We start from the raw sequence: 17,436 nt of genomic DNA, 5'->3' as shown, positions 1-17,436 counted from the left end.
GGTTCCAGCTGGAAGAAAAGGTCATATTCTTATTATAAGTGACAAAAACTCAACAGAAAACTTCTTAAGCAAAAATGCAAATGGATAGGCCCTTTTAATTAAAATGTACAAGGGCTTCAGGCATGGCTGGATCCAAGACATACATCATCCCTGTGTCTCAGCTCTGCTTTCCTTTGAGCTGACGTCACTGTAGGCAGACTGTGATGGCCCCATGACTGTCAGTAGCTCCAAGCTTACAACCTGTTCTCCTAGCAACCCTGCTTTGGGTCTTCAGCTAACAACCTTTGAGAATATGACGTAGGGTGAGTACCGGGCTGGGAAGCCAAGAGAGTAAAGAGAAGAATCAAGGAGACGGGACAGACTGCCAAGAAATTTTCTACCCTCTTCCCTTCCCACCCATACATATTTGCCTCAGACTTTGCTCTTGGGCACACCCTGGAAGGAAGAATGGCCGCTGCCTGGCCCCCCTCTCTCCCCCACCGCCACCATCATGTAATATAGCTGGAGAGCCTCCTTCCTCCTCTGGTGCCCTTACCACCCCTTGACTCTGGCAGGATGATTCTTCAAACAGTTGTCCACTGCAGATGCCAGATATGTGCCAGGACCTCTGGCTACCTAGTGCCCATGGCTTGGCACTCAGCCCTAGAGACTATGTCTTCTTTGGCAGGTTAAAGCAAAGACAAAAGATATTTCTGTCCCCTTCCTTCAGAGTGATTCCCAATATCATCATGGCCTGGAAAAACAGAGTTGATGGCAGCCCCGCTAGTGTTCTCCAAAGTTGGCTGGGTGTTTTGGATCCATTCCTGTCAGCAATGATTTTGTGTCATTTCCTGGGGTAAGGGCAGAACTGTGACCTCAAATCAGACAGCAAAAGATGAGAGAAAGGGGGAAAAATATATTAGTATCTGAAGCAAACTCTCTGGTGGAAGGGAGGGAGTCGAGATTTGTTTTTGAATCCCTGCTCTTCCCCTTGCTTCCTGTGGGACCTTGGCCAAGTTACTGAATCTCTCTGAACCTCTGTTTACCTGTCTGGCAGGGTTCTCTATGGTTTAAATAAGATAACAAATATAAAGCACGGAGACTGGAAAAAAGTGAGCCATCAATAAATATGAGTACTGTTTGCCTTTCCTTCTTCTCCCCGACATAGATAGAGAACCTGGAGGAAGGGTGGCCCTCCTGAGGCCAGTGGAGAGTTCTGCATTCTGGAAATGAGAGCTCTGAAGATGGTAAAACCAGTTGACTTGGTATCAGTTCTGACTCATGGCAACTCAACATGTATCAGAGTAGAACTTCTAGAAGTGGATCCCCAGGCCTTTCTTCTGAGGCCCCTCTAGGTGGACTTGAACCTCCAACCGTTCGGTTTGTTAAACATTTGCACCGCCCAGGCACTTCAGCTTCTCAGAATTCGGTGATGCCTGCTCCATATCTCTTTAAGTCAGATCCAGCCCAGGGTGGAGGGGGGTGGGAGGGAGGCCTCCAGGGCAGCTCACACCTGGTAACCACTGTCTACTTCAGGAGCACTGAGGGCTTTACCTCTTTCCCCCAGAGGAACAAAGAATTCTGCTTGGGTGTGAGGGTGAAAGGTCAGTGGCCCTCACAGGGCCTGGGGGCAAACAACAGCAGAGAAGATAAGCCCTGTATTGGAGGCGTGTCTACTTCCAGGAGAGCAGATGTGTCTACACACTCATACACAAAGTGTTCACTCTGGCCTATTTTCACACAGCCCTGCACTGCCCAGAGAGAAAAGTCACGGTGATTATTTTTGAACTTTTTATTTGGAAATGATTTCAAACATGTAAAAAGTTGCAAAAAAATAAAAATAGTACAAAGAACAACTATATATCCTTTACCCAGATTCACCTGTTGTTAACACTTTACCTCATTTGCTTTATCATTTGTTTCTCAATACCACACACACAACACACACACACACACTTTTTTCTGAACCATTTGAGGGTAAATTACATTTATTATGACCGTTTACCCATAAACACTTCAGCGTGTATTTCCTAAGAATAGGGCTTTTTTTTCTCTCTCACCACAGTACAGATACGAACTTCATAAATTTACACTGACTGAATAGTTTAAACTACTGTTCACGGTCCAGCTTTGTCAGTGGCTCAGTAACGTTCATTAGAGAATATTCCTCCAGTAGAGTATCCAGGTTGGGGTCAGGTATTGCATTTGGCTGTCACGTCTCTTCAATTTGGAACATTTCCTCCGTTAATCGGGAACATTTCCACAGCCTTATTTGTCTTTCATTACACTGACATTTTTGAAGACTACAGTTCCCCCTTTTTAATAACTGTTTCATTGAGGTATAATTACATACCATACAATTCACCCACTTAAAGTGTACAATTATTGGCTTTTAACATATTCACAGAGTTGTGCAACCATCACATCAATTTTAGAACACTTTTTATTTGCCCCCACCCACGCCAAAAAAAAGAAACCCTGTACCCTTTAGCAGTCACTCTCCTTTTCGTCCTAGCTCCTCTAGTCCTAGGCAATACCTATTTGCCTATTATGGGCATTCATATAAATGTAATTATATAACATATGGTCTTTTATGATTGGCTTCTTTCATTTAGCATGCTTTCGAGGTTCACCATGTTGTAGCAGTACTTCATTTATTTTTATGACTGAATTCCATTGTATGGATTTACCGTATTTGTTTATCCATTTGGGTGGTGGACATTTGGGTTGTTTCCACCTTTTGACTATCATGACTAATGCCACTATGTACATCTATGTACAAATTTTTATGGGCATATTTCATTTCTTTCGGGTTTATATGTAGGAGTGGAATTGCTAGGTCATATGGTGACTACGGCTAACCTTTTAGGAGCTGCCTACTGTTTCCCAAAGTGGCTGCACCATTTTACATTCCCAACAGCAATGAATAAGGGTTCCAATTTCTTCACATCCTCACTAACACGTATTATTATCTTTTTGATTATAGCCATCCTACCACCTAACATCAACAACCAGTTGTGGTTTTGATTTGCTTTTTCCTGATGGCTAATGGTGTTGCACATCTTTTTCATGTGCTCATTAGCCACTTGTATGTCTTTGGAGAAATATCTATTCAGATCTGTTGTCCATCTTTTAATTGGATTATTTGTCTTTGTGTTATTGAGTTGTGAGTGTCCTTTATATATTCTGGGCACAAGTCCCTTATCAGTATATGTTTTGCAAATATTTTCTCCCATTCTATGGGTTGTCTTTTCAATTTCTTGATGGGAGTCTTGGCAGCACGAATGTTTTAAATTTCATTGATGAGCAATTTACTTATTTTTCAACCCCCTTCCCTTTTTAAAAAATAAAGCATTCCCCATTTTGTGTTTGTCTGCTGATTGCTTGTATTTAGATCGAAGTTATACCTTCCTGGCCTGGGTCCTGTGTAGGTGATGTTATGTCCTTCTCAGGGTGTCACATCTGGAGACTCATGATGTCCATCTCTCCTTTATTGGAGATGCTAATTTTGATCATCCAGTAAAGGTACTGCCTGATTTCTCCACTGTATAATTACTCCCAGTCATAATTTTTTTTTTTTAATTGAAACTCTCTTATCAGTACATTTGACTTTGAGTTCTGTGCTCTCTCAGGCACGCCCTGCACAGTGGTCAGCCCCCCCTTGGCCAGGCCTGTATCCTTGTGTCTCAAACAGGGGCTGTGTCCCTCTGACCACACGGGGTTATGTGAATTTCTCACTGTTTCCTTTCGGGCCCTGAATTCCCATCCTGACAAAGTGAGTCTCCTCATTGACCTTATTTGTCTACAGCCCTCAGCAGTGCCTTCCTGAAGTCAGAGGTTGGACTTCACGAGGCTGGAAACATCAAAGTCTAGATAGGCAATTCTGGATAATGTGTAATTCTGGACTCAGCAAGGAGGGGTGTGTGTGTGTGTATGTGCATGTGTGCGCTCTGTCTGACCTGAGAGAAGCAGTCTTAGGGGCACATCTCATCTCTTCAGGATAAGGAGGGTAAGGGTTTTCAAAAGATCTTGTGTGAGAACTCAAATTAAGCTCCCTTTTCTGTTCTTCAAACATACCGCACTAGAAAGCCTGCAACTGAAGGACTTTTTGTTTCAGAAAATGGGAGAAACCAGCAAAGTGTGAATCTCTTTGAAGAATGTATCTGAAATTTTACTTCTCCAGTCTCAAGAAATGGAAGGTAATAGTAATGATGTTGATGATAATAAACATTTATTGAGCTCTTACTACACGCCAGCCAGTGTTCCGAGAGCTTTCAATGTAATGGATTCATTTAATTCTCACAACAACTTGATTAGATAGGTACTATCATTATCTTTATTTACCATATGAGGGATCTGAGGCACAGAGAAGTTAAATAACTTGTGCAAGGTCACACAGCAAGTTGGTGGCAGAGCTGGGATACAAACCGAGGTACTACAAAAGATATAATGGAAGTCTTGGAGAAAATGAGCATTATGAAACATTTTAGAGAAAGTAACTTTCATTATGATAAACGGAGAATGTGTTCTCAGACACACTAGGAATATGGGGATGGGAGATGTTGGGTGAATGAAGTTGTCTGAGTTGCCCCAGTTCCTCATGGGAACCCCAGATTGAAGGCTTACCAAGCCTCATACTTGCATCCACATAACCTGAAACTCTAGCTTAGGTATCTGATGTGGTTGCAAAAGCCGCCTTTCTCAAGCCGAGGTACCTGGATCTAACATCCATGTTCCAGGCACAATTTCTTTTTCTTTTGTTAAGTTGTGGCCCCGTTAACCCATTGCTATCGAGTCGATTCTGACTCATAGTGTCCTTGTAAGGACAGAGTGTTGTAGTAGGTAAGAGCTACAGCTGCTAACCAAAAGGTCAGCAGTTCGAATCCCCCAGATGCTCATTGGAAGCTCTATGGGCAGTTCTACTCTGTCCTATAGGGTTGCTATGAGTTGGAATCAACTCGAAAGCAACCAGTTTGGTTTTGGTTTTTTAATGACAGAGTAGAACTGACCCATAGGGTTTCCAAGGCTGTAATCTTTACAGAAACAGACTGTCACATCCTTCTCCCATGGATTGGCTGGTGGGTTCAAACTGCTGACCTTTCGGTTAGCAGCTGAGTGTTTAACCACTGCACCACCACCAGTGCTTCTTTGAATTGTGGTCAGTATATATATATACACATATATAGTCCCTAGGTGGTGCAAATGGTTTGTGAACTGCTAACCTAAAGGTTGGTGGTTGGAACTCACCCAGAGATATCACAGTAGAAAAGTCCTGGCAATCTGTTTCTGTTAAGATTACAGCCAAGGAAACTCTACTGTGTAACACATGGGATCACCATGAGTCAGAACCAACTCGATGGCAACTGACAAGAGTGTGTGTATATGTACATATGTAACATTTGCCATTTCAACATTTTTCATGAGTACAATTAAGACATTAATTACATTCATCATGTTGTGCAATCATCACGCTATCCATTTCCAAAATTTTCCATCACCCTTAACAGAAGCTCAGTGAGCACATCTTCTTGCTTTGCTACTATGGCCATCTTGCTACATTGTCCACAGCTTTCTACGAATGACCAGGGATCATACAGGTGCAGCTGCAGTGGCACTGTGTGACGATGACCAGTTTGTGGTCATACATTGTGAGTTACCCACAGGCAGCAGAGGGCTGAGCACAGCAGGCCTGGCAGGGTTCACCACAAGCTCATACTCTTTCATGCCATGCTCTTCTGCTGGGCATGGCTGCGTCACACATTGCTGGGCTCTGTCCTCCCTCTGGGGCATCTGCTCCAATTCCTGCTCAATAACTGTTACTTTTTTTTTTTGGACTCTAGATGAAGATTTACAGAACTAGTTTCTCATTAAACAATTAGTACACATATTGTTTTGTGACATTGGTTACCAACCCCACAACATGCTAACACTCTCCCTTTTTGACCTTCAGTTCCCTATTACCAGCTTTCCTGTCCCCTCGTACCTTCTAGTCCTTACCCCTGGGTTGGTGTGCCCCTTTAGTCTCGTTTTGTTTTATGGGCCTCTCTAATCTTTGGCCGAAGGGTGAACCTCAGGAGTGACTTCATTACTGAGCTAAAAGGGTGTCCAGGGGACAACTGTTACTGTAACTTTTTTCAACTTCAGAGTGTTTAATAAGGTAAACCAGCACCAAAGCTCAGATTTGAGATGGGTTCATATTCTTGCTTTTTGCACTGTGTAGAGGAAAGATAGAAACCTCCAAACTGTGCCTCAAAGTTACCTTCAGTCCTAGGATAGAATCTGGGATCAGTGGACTGTCCAAGTCAGGGGAGTGCCGTAGCTCCAGGAACTAGATGTGGTGTGACAAGGTTACAATTTGGGTCCCCCCCCATCATTCTTTCAACTCCCTTTCAGCCTGTCTCAGCAATGTATACCCAACCTAATCAGGTGCCTAAACCATAATAAGCACTGAATGAATGAATGTGAGGTATATGTGTGTGTTTGGGCATGATTCAGAGCATTGTTGATAGCCTGAAATGACCCACACCAGTGATTCCTCACTGTCAGTAGTCATTAGACCTGGCAGAGGGAAGGAAAATATCAAAACAGATACACTCCAAAGGCTGTATCAAATAACATGCATTGGTCCTCAATGCCCTGATCCCCAACACCACCGATAACATTTTATTTTGAATTAGGGACTTTAAGCTCCTAAAAAAAAAAACCAAACCGAGTGCCATTGAGTCGGTTCCTGAAACATAGGCTGACCCCATCTTCTACAACCACGAGGTGGCGCCTGTTCTAGGAATTGCAAAATGGTTTGTTCACAACTTTGAGATTTGATCAGACTGAAGATGAAATGCCAAGTTCTTCCTGGGCCAATAATACAGCTTGCCAGGGTCAGTGCTGCTAGGCTTGGCTTGAGGAGCCAGTGCCCTGGGAGGGACCTGGATTCATTACTTCAATGATGAGCTCACCCTATCTAAAATAGCACCCGCACCACCACCTCCTCACCCTCCTTAGCCATCTTTACTTTGTAACACTTATGTATAACTTTATAGTATATGTTTTTTTGTTTATTGTCTGTCTCCCTCCACTGGAATCTAAATTCCACAAGCCCAGAGACTTTATTTTGCTCACTGTAGTATCCCCAGCTCCTACAATGCCTAGCACTTAGTACGCCCTCAATAAAAATTTCTTGCATAAATGAATGAATAAGCAAATGTATAATAAAGAATTTTTAGTAACTAAGGAAACCCTGGTGGCAGTTCAAATCCACCAGGCGCTCCTTGGAAACTCTATGGGACAGTTCTACTCTGTCCTGTAGGGTCACTATGAGTCAGAATCAACTGGATGGCAACAGGTTTGGTTGGTTTTTTAAGGTCTATACAGGGCTTTGAACCAGTTCATTCTGGTTTGAACCCCTGCTGAGAATTTGCATTTCTAACAAGTTCCCAGGCAATGCTAATGCTGCTAGTTAGGGACCAAGTCTGAGAACTACTAGTAGAGCAGTGGCTGTCAAAATTTATTATATATAAGAATCTCCTGGGAATCTTGTTAAAATGTAGATTCTGATTCAGTATATCTGGGGTGGAAATGCAGGTTCTCAGCAGGGGCTCGAGCCAGAAGGAGCTGGTTCAGAGGCCTGGGTCTATAGTGATTCCCTTCCTGAGATACTCTGAAAACTAATCAGTGTTGAGTTATGATCGTAGTTTATAGTAGGTGGGTTTAATTTGTATCTTTTTTATTCAACTAGAACAACTGGACTGTGAATTAGAGTGGCTTCATTTTCTAAATCTATTTTTACTGTACGTGTTCTCTGGAAGGAAACCCTGGTGGTATAGCAGTTAAGTGCTATGGTTGCTAACCAAAAGGCAGTTCGAATCCACCAGGCACTCCTTGGAAGTTCTACTCTGTCCTATAGGGTTGCTATGAGTTGCAATTGACTTGACAGCAGTGGGTTTGGTTTTGGTTTGGTTCTCTGGAAAGTGATCCCTGCTGAGTAGTTATGTCTTTGTGGCTATATCACTGAGGCTGGTCATTGGAGCAGTCTTGCTGGGCCAATAGACCCCTGAGGAAGGTCTCCCTCACTCTGATCAGGACTGCTTGGAGGGGGAGAGACAGGGTACCACACACATTCAGACATACCTGGGCTAGGCTTGCAAGCCACTGCAGTAGAAGATGGTCATAGAAAGGAAGGCTCACCAAGGCCTCTAATTTCCTGTGGAAGAGCCCCTGCTGGTAGAACCTGGGTTGGGAGGTAGCTGATGGCTTGCCTAGCACTAGGGCCGTAGGTAACAAGGCTCCCTTGACAATGAGGAGCCACTTTACTCCAGCCTCCCAGGTCCTGGCTAGGAGTGGCATAGACTTGGGTAATTCTCTCAGGACCCATCCTGCTAGGTGGAAGGAAGCAGACCTACCGACAGTCCCAGTAAGAGCCATCTCTTCTGAATTGAGAAGATGGCGCCTAGGCCTGATATGGGCCCCTGGGCTTCCCAGTGCACAGACCCACCAGGCGCGGCAGTCTGCGGCACGCAACCGCCCTGGAGTATCTTCCTACAAAGCTCTGCCAGAGGGCAAGCAAGTTCAGCTTTGTGCCGTGCCTCTGCCCCCTTTCCCGAGTTACCACATGACAACTTAAAATCACCTGCAGACCTAAATCCGGTGAGTGCCTACAAACAACACACTTAACAGCTCAGAGAATGACACAGAGGAAGCAATTTTCTCAAGTGAAGATAATCATCCGTTAGTGTGAAAAGGCAAAAGCTCTTTTATTAGCATTGGAAACTCAAGGGAAACGTTGCTAAATTCACAAATGCAGCACTTCAGTAAATGGCTAAAGAACAATATCCACAGCTGGAAGGAAGGACTTGTACACATTCCACTCCCACTCAGAGTTCACCCACAAAACTAGTGCTCTTGGAGGGAAGGCGGAAGATCATTTCTCACCTCTTCCTGTTTACTTAGTAAGCAGCCCCTCAGAGTGCTGGTACCTGTGCTCAGAGGGCACCCCAGAATTCAGAGCTCCTTAGTCATCTTTGTCAACATACTTTCTCCCCAGGTGACCTCAACCAGTCTCATGTCTTTATTCTGTGACACTAATATTTATACTCCAGCCTTGATCTCCCATGGGGCTTCATATAACCAATGGTCTGCTTGAACTCTCCACTTGCATATCTAATAGGCATCTCCAACTTAGAATGGCCAAACTAGAACTCTTGATTATCTCCCCTTTTCCTGCTTCTTATTACTGCATAAGAAACCACCTCCAAACCTAGTGGCTTAAAACAATAACCATTGATTTTGCTCACAGATCTTCAATTGGTTCGGGCTCAGTTGGGACTGCTCCATGAAGCATAAACTAGTGCAACTCAGCTTGGGCTGGAGAATTCATTTCTAAGATGGCTCACTCAAGTAGCTGGCAAGTTTTGCTGGCTGTTGACATGGGAGCTCAGCCAGACCTAGGGCCTGAGGGACCTCAATTCCTCCCAACATGACCTGTCAGGCTGCTATGATTTCCTGAAGGCATGGTTACAAAGTTCCAAGAGTGAGTATTCCAAGTGAGAGGAAGTGGAAACTGCCAGTGTCTGAAGAACAGGGCCTGGGAACTGGCAACATGTCACTTTTGCTGTATAATAGTGGTCAAGCAGTCACAGAGCCGTGGTGGCATAGTGGTTAAGAGCTCAGCTGCTAACCAGAAGGTCAGCAATTCAAATCCACCAGCTGCTCCTTGGAAATCCTATGGGGCAGTTCTACTCTGTCCTATAGGGTCACTGTGAGTTGGAACCAACTCAACGGCACCTAAGAACAACAACAAATTCACAGAGCCCAGGCTCAAGGGGAGGAGACATAGACCCAAACTTTCCATGAAAAGAATGTCAGAGAATTTATAGGTATATTTTAAAACTGCTTCATGTCCAAACCTGCTCCTCCTCCAGTCTTCTCCATCTACCAGTGGCTCAAGTAACTAGAAGTTATCTTTCATTGTTGTCTTTCCCTCACCCCTTAAACGCAGTTCTCATCAGCAAGTTCTGTTGACTCTCTCCCAAAGCATGTCCAGAGTCCTTCTACTTCTCTCATCTCCACTACTCCCTCACTAATCCCAGACAAGACCCTCACCTCCTACCTGGATGAGAGCTTGGTCTATTGCAATAGCCTGTTAATTGTTCTGTCTCCTCGTTGTCTTCCTAAAATCCATTCTTCATACAGTAGCCAGAGCTATATTTTAAAAACACTACTCAGATCATCTAATTCCTCTGCTTAAACCCCTCCAAAGCCTTTGCAACATATTTAGAATGTTGCAACCCCTCATTCTGGATTACAAAGCCCAACATGACCTAGCCCCTGTCCAGTTCTCCAGCTTCGTCTTGTACCATGCACCTTCTCAACAAACTATGGTACACCTACACACTTGTTTCGGCCTGAGAGCCTTTGTACTTGGTTTACCTCTATCAGGAATGTTCTACCCCCTGATTTTCCCAAGATTGGTTCCTTCTTGCCATTTAGTTTACAGTTTAAGTGTCATTTCCTCAGAGAGGCCTTCCACAATCCCTGAGCCTAAAATAGCCACTCAGTCGTCTGTTACATTAAACTATTTTAATTTCCCTCATAGCACTTATCACTAGCTGGTACTTTCCATGTTTACTTATTTGTCTGTCCTCTCCCTCTAAAAGGTAAGCTCCATGAGGAAGGTAGAGACCTTGTCTGTCTTACCACTGTACATCCCTAGGCCCTAGAACAGTGCCTGGTACAGAGTGGATGTTCCATAAAAACTTATTGATTTAGCAAGTAGCAATAGTGGCCTCAGCCAGCCAGCCTTCCAAAATGACCAACTGTAGCATCTCTTAAGGTGGTTGACAGAAGAGGAAGCTTCAGGAGGGCCTCAGTAGCTCGTGCTTGTGCTGGGAACATAGCTCTGGTGCATGGGCCTGCTCCTGGAGGATGCTTCCAAGGTTTATGCAACTTCCTTCCAGCTCCCAGAGTATTCCCATTCTTGGCTTTCTTGTGAAATCAGCAATACAGAATCTCAGTCATGCATGCGCAGTTATTGGACAGGGTGGTACAGGCTCAGCCTGCCTCACCTCCTCATCATTCAGGTCACTAGCTCAGGCAATGTTACATCTGAATTTTCATCTTATGGTTAGAATCAGAAATACAGGCCAAGTTCCTGTATAACAAATTTCAACTGATTGTTCTAATGATTTTTTTTTTTTTTTGTAATGAAGATGTTCAAGCTTTTGAAGAGAAACCTGCAAATAGGTATTTAGGACTCACCCAAATAAAGGAGAAAAATTTGATTAGGGCTTTTTGAAAATCCAGATAATTAATAGGTTTTTTTAAAAAAAAAAAAAACCCACTAAGGTGAAAAATGAGTTCAACAATAACGAAATAGTCTTTGTTTTCTTCAAAAATACTTGCTAAACTTTTTTTTAGTACTTCAGTGTAGAGAATTGTGTACAGAATTATGTGTTACTGAAATAACAAAACACTGTGGTTGTGTGTAGTCAGTCCACTCACTAGGAAAATGAAAGTTTGTTTTGCAGGATTCTTTTTTCTTTGCTGTAATGAGATTTTTGCCTGTGGATTTAAATTTTTAAAAATTTAGTAATACTGAAAATTCATGTTCCTGTGGGAGAAAACAGTGTGAGGCCCAGCTGTGGCAGCTGAAAGTGAGCTGATTCTGTGGCACTTAATGGGCCTGGCTTTTGTAGCAGCTTCTGGCAGTGGTGTCTCCAGGGTCAGATTACCCGTTAAGCAAGGTAAGCACCAGCTTACCTGTGCTTACTCACTAATCTGTAGCGCACAATTTCACCTGCTTTGGATGTGGTGAAAAACAGGTGAAATTGTGCACTACAGATTAGTAAGTAAGCACAAGTAAGCTTGTGCTTACCCTGCTTACTGGGTAATCTGTCCCTGTCAAGGACTATAAAAGTGAAAAGAGGCTTTGATTCTGTAGAAGGTACTGTGGGGTTGGGAGAGAGACAGATGCCAGCCATACCTAGAAGCAGAGATCTTTGATGTGGTGAGAAAATGTTCACTATAGATGAGCTGGCTCTATTGGACTATCTGCCCCTAGATGTCCCCACTCTAAAGGGATAAGACCACCCTTAGCAGTGCTGCTCACTTCCTTGGAGCAAAGTTAGTCTTTGACCCTGGGGAGTGGGGAAGGAGGTACACATGACAGGCTGGTCCTCACCACATCCCACCTGTTGGGAAAGCCCTGGTGGAAGGAGGACACTTGGCAGTCCTGATTCAGGAATGATTCTCACCCACAAAGAAGATCACATCTGCCTTGAATTCCCCAAGCCCTAATGCAGGTTCTGAAGGCACAACTGAACGTGATAAAGCGCGCACTGTACATTTGCTGCCGCCTGGAAGCTGGCACCTAGGAGGGCTGTTAATGGGTCTGCCTTATTATGTCTGCAGAAGTGCTTTGTTTTTTATCTTTTATTTCTAACTCTTTCTGCTGTAAGTATTTAATGATTGCTGCTTAGAACTTAAGCTCTCAGGATCAAAAAGGCTAGAGAAATGGAGTCCTCCCAGGTATTGGGTGGGTGGATGGTGCCTGGAGGGCTCTCCCTCCCGCCCTCCTTTCTTGCTCTGCCTGGTCAGAGCTTGCACATGGGTACTCCCTCAGGGAGAGCTGAGCTGGAGAAAGCTGAAGTTTCAGATAACAAGGCAGCCCTTTTGTGGCCCCCTTTCCACCACAGCCCCCTCAAGGAGGAGTGAGTACCAGGAGGGACAGGTGAGTCTCACCTGAGCTGACTCAAGTCCAGCTCAGCCAGCACTTGCTGTGTCCAGAAGATCTGCCCACCACAATGAGAAGCGGGTACAACTCAAAGCCATTCTCAGTCCACATCCACAAACCTGGGAAAGAAAAACCAACTTCAATTTACCAAAATATCTGTATTATCTATAAAAATTGAACTCTAACGAGTTACTGATACCAGAGGCAGTGCTATCCAACTGTGTGCTAGCATGCAGAGCAGAAGGCTCTGTCCCACCAAGCCCACAGGCGGAACATGTGTACTGAATGGCAAGTGGCAGTCATTTGTAAGGCCTCAAAAACCTGGACACTTTGGAACGTAGCAATCTGATGAAGGATCTTGGAAACATCTCTCGGGACTCTTGGGCTGTGTACTTGAAATAGTTCTGGGGGTGGGCCAGGACATCAAACAGAGCCTTGATCAGTTTCTTATCCTAAAAAGAACAGAATTTTTGTTACTGGGCCAAAATATTTAAACATTCTGACATTTTGCCAGTGGAACTATAATGACCTAGTGTTATACAGTAGGTTGATGAGCTGAAAAACACTTTGTGAACGTTGTTTCCTCTGATTTTTGTCTTCTTTCCAGTTTTTATTTTTTTTCCTAATTATCTACAATAAGTATGTATTACTTTTATAGAGGAAAATTTAATATCTTAAAAAACTTGTTTCCTTTTTTTTTCAACCAGATGAGATGTAAACATTGGGATTTTTGGAAATACTTACAGGGTTAGTGATATGGTACAGTAGTCCCTAGGTGGTGCAGATGGTTAAGTGTTTGAGTTCTAATCAAAAGGTTGGTGGTTCAAACCCATTCAGAGACACCTTGAAAGAAAGGCCTGATGATCTGCTTCCAAAAGATTGCAGCCTTGAAACCCCTGTGGAGCACAGTTCCACTATGCAACACATGGGGCCTCTATGGTTTAGAAGCAATTCAACAGCAACTGGGTTTTTTTGTTTGTTTGTTTTAGTGAGATGGCAAATGTTTATTGCTAATTACTTGTAAATTTCTAAAATTTGATGAACATTGGCTTGGAGGATAAATAAGAAGCTAAATATCCTCAACTATTTGGAATTAATATGAAAATACTATTTGCCTTTCACTTGGATTTACAGGCAAGTTTTTTCTGACTAATTTCCAAATTAAAAAAAAAAAAAAAAGAGCAAATTCATTTGACAACACAAAAGACAATCATTAGATTTAAAAAAAAAAAAATTAAGTCTGGTGACAATATAAAACTGACCTCAGCCCAAGCAGACTTGGTGTCTGAAAGTGACAACATGGAGCCAGAGGCAAAGCTTCCTCCAGTAGGGCTGGGGGAGTGCTGTGGACAGCCACTGTGTCCACCTTAGGAACTTGCTTACCTTAAGTATTTCCTGATGGTTCTCAGATGCATAGAGCCTGCCATCTCGAACAATGTCTTCAATGAGTTCCTGGTAGTCCTCTGTTGGAATAAAGGACATACGTCATTTTGCAATTTTATGGCTTAGTTTTTTCCAAACTCAATCTTTCCTTCATTTTTGATAAGCTTCTGAGGAATTCCCTTCTGTAACAGCTATCAAAATAATTCCACTTTGATTCTGAGAGACAATTGAGTGAGAACTCCTACAGACTCCCATACCACATCCACTCACCTACTGGCATCTGCACCCGCCTTTCGACTACTCACTTAGATGAACCCTCTGTGCATCCAGTCAAGGCCAATCCCTCCACTTTGTTCTCCAGATCCACCTTCTGTCACTAAATCAAGGGCACTGTTCTAGTAATTCTTCCCTTTTTTTCCTATATCATAAAATTTTTTCTCTCTGCTGGTCTTTCCCATCAGCACGCGAACAAGCTGTTATCTCACTCCTCACAAAAAATCTCTCTCGACCACACTTTCTCCTTCAGCTTCTGCCCCACTTCTCTGTTCCTTTTTAGAAAAACTCCTCGGAAGAATCATCAACACCCAGTCTCCAATTCTTCTTCTTCCTTTCTCTCCTAAGCCCAGTCCAATTAGCTTCGGTCCCCACCACTCTTCCAATGACCTTCATGTTGCTAAATCTCAATGGTCAGCTTTCAGTCCTCATCCATCAGTAGCATTTAACCTGGATAGTCACTCCTTCCCCTTGATACATCTTGGCTCAGCTTCCAGGATACCACACTCTTTGGTTCTCCTACCTCACTGGTTGTTCCCTCTGAAGCTCCTCTGCTTTTCCTCGTACTCTTATTGCTTGAAGGTTCCAGGGCTCAATCCTTGGTTACTCCCTGGTTGAGCTCATTCAGACTAATGGCTATTCTTTCTTCCCCTTTTCTCCCCTCCATCTTCTGCCCTCTTTTGTTTCTCTGTTCTTGTATTATGTAAAACAATCAGCTTCTTACCCACCAAGCATGACTCAGCTCTCCTTTTTATGAATAGGGCTCGGTAGGGAAGTTGGGGGGGTTAAGAATCGAGCTAGTAACTCTAGGATTCTCTTTAGCTGATTGGGGGAAGAAAGCTATGTTCACTTTCTCATTAATTTTTGATACTGTCATATGCCTTACAGGCAGTGCACACAGTAATCCTTCTCCAAATGCAAATACGTCCCTTTTTAAAGTCTAATATATTTTCTAGTCATACTTCAAATCAAGCATATGCAGAACACACTCTTTTCCAGACTTCAGACACAGAGAAAAATGCCTCTTTGTATGCATATCATGTGCAACAAAGCTAAACAAATTATAAGAACGTCATTGAAACTGGGTGTGTGAGGAGAGAGGGGAACCTTGAAAAGCTTCTCCCAATCAAGAGATGATAAATGGAAATTAATAGCATAATACTCAAAATCCCTAATTTAGTAGGTGAGGTGTGCAATATCACTGGGGCTCTATTATTGTGGTATCTTCTTATACTTTTAGTTTAGTGAATATAAAATATGAGTAACAGTACAAGCTTTTTATCTTGAATCCTGCTGTTGCAGTGTTTCTACACAGGGAATTCACTCCCTTTTGAAGATGAAATGTCAGGTTACCATTAGAAACATCAGTTGCTGTGCTCTGTTCCGCTGTTATTAGAGAATTGGAGGGTTATTTGCCACTACACCAAATGTTTGTAGACTTCTCTCTGTTAAAAATATTTCCTCTGGCAACCAGGGTGCCCATCAATGGGTGAATGGATAAATAAATTATGGTATATTCACACAATGGAATACTATGCATCGATAAAGAACAACGATGAATCTGTGAAACATTTCGTAACATGGAGGAGGAAGGCATTATGCTGAATGAAATTAGTCAGTTGCAAAAGGACAAATATTGTATGAGACCACTATTATAAGAACTCAAGAAATAGTTTAAACAGAGAAGAAAATATTCTTTGATGGTTACGAGAGGGTGGAGGGAGAGAGGGAGGGAGAGGGGGATTCACTAATTAGATAATAGACAAGAACTAATTTAGGTGAAGGGATGGACAACACACAATACAGGAGAGGTCAGCACAACTGGACTATACCAAAAGCAAAGAAGTTTCCTGAATAAACCGAATGCTTCGAAGGCCAGAGTAGCAGGAGCAGGGGTTTGGGGACCATGGTTTCAGGGGATATCTAGGTCAATTGGCATAATAAAAACTATTAAGAAAACATTCTGCATCCCATTTTGGAGAGTGGCGTCTGGGGTATTAAATGCTAGCAAGCAGCCATCTAAGATGCAACAATTGGTCTCAACCCACCTGGAGCAAAGGAGAATGAACAACACCAAAGACACAAGGCAAGTATGAGCTCAGGAGTCAGAATGGGCCACAAAAATCAAAGACTACATCAGCCTGAGACCAGAAGAACTAGATGGTGCCCAGCTACAGCCGATGACTGCCATGACAGGGAGCACAGCAGAGAATCCCTGAGGGAGCAGGAGAGCAGTGGAATGCAGACCTCAAATTCTAGTAAAAAGATGAGACTTAATGGTCTGAGACCAGAGGGACGCTGGAGGTCATGGTCACCAGACCTTCTGTTAGCCCAAGACAGGAACCATTCTCGAAGCCAACTCTTCACACAGGGATTGGACTGGACTACAAGACAGAAAAATGATACTGGTGAGGAGTGGGCTTCTCGGATCAAGTAGACACGTGAGGCTATCTGGGCAGCTCCTGTCTGGACGAGAGATGTGAAGGCCGAGGGGGACAGAAGCTGGGTGAATGGACACGGAAACACAGGGTAGAGAGAAGGAATGTGCTGTCTCATTAAGGTGAGGGCAACTAGGAGTATATAGCAAGGTGTATATAAGGTTTTGCTGTAACTGTCACTGAAAAGGCAGCAAGGTGTCATACTTAAGAACTCAGGCTCTGGAGTCCCAAAGACCTGGGCCTATCGCAGCTCCTCAGTTTCGTCAGGGCGTGACCTTAGGCCAGTTAAATCTCTAAGCCTGTGTGGCCTCACCTATAAAACGAGGAAAAAATCATGTCTATGTCATGGGTGATTGTGAGGAATGAGCTATGTAAAAGGTACTTCGCATGTACCTGGTACACAGCGATCCTCAATAAACCTTAGCTGCAACTTCAATTCTCATCATTCTCCAACGGCCAGTAGGCTATTTTGTAACAGCCTACCCTGCCCCTTCTAAATGTGATTTCTATTCTTACGGGCTTGGAAACCAGATATCAAACTTATTTGAAATATATGTTAAAAAAATAAATATGTAAATGATTAAACAGGCTCTGAATGAAGACCTAGCGGGCTTCTGTCTGGCCAAAGCCGCCGTT

At 43.4% G+C, this 17,436-nt stretch overlaps 1 protein-coding gene across 1 annotated transcript in view; it reads right to left on the bottom strand.

Annotated features, from left to right (window-relative positions):
- Positions 1-12,880: 12,880 nt before the first annotated feature.
- Positions 12,881-17,436, bottom strand: part of SCUBE2 (signal peptide, CUB domain and EGF like domain containing 2) — an 89,140-nt gene continuing 84,584 nt past the window's right edge. The window contains exons 21-22 of the mRNA XM_064288459.1: positions 14,090-14,169; positions 12,881-13,158 (exon numbers count right to left, since the gene is read on the bottom strand). Of these exons, the coding sequence (XP_064144529.1) occupies positions 13,006-13,158; positions 14,090-14,169 (233 nt within the window). The 3' untranslated portion in view covers positions 12,881-13,005. The remainder of the gene's footprint in view (positions 13,159-14,089; positions 14,170-17,436) is intronic.

Source organism: Loxodonta africana, chromosome 7 (assembly GCF_030014295.1).
Source record: "Loxodonta africana isolate mLoxAfr1 chromosome 7, mLoxAfr1.hap2, whole genome shotgun sequence".
Lineage (NCBI taxonomy): Eukaryota > Metazoa > Chordata > Mammalia > Proboscidea > Elephantidae > Loxodonta > Loxodonta africana.
Note: the sequence above shows the minus strand (reverse complement) of the source record. Positions and strands in the feature narration are given on the sequence as shown.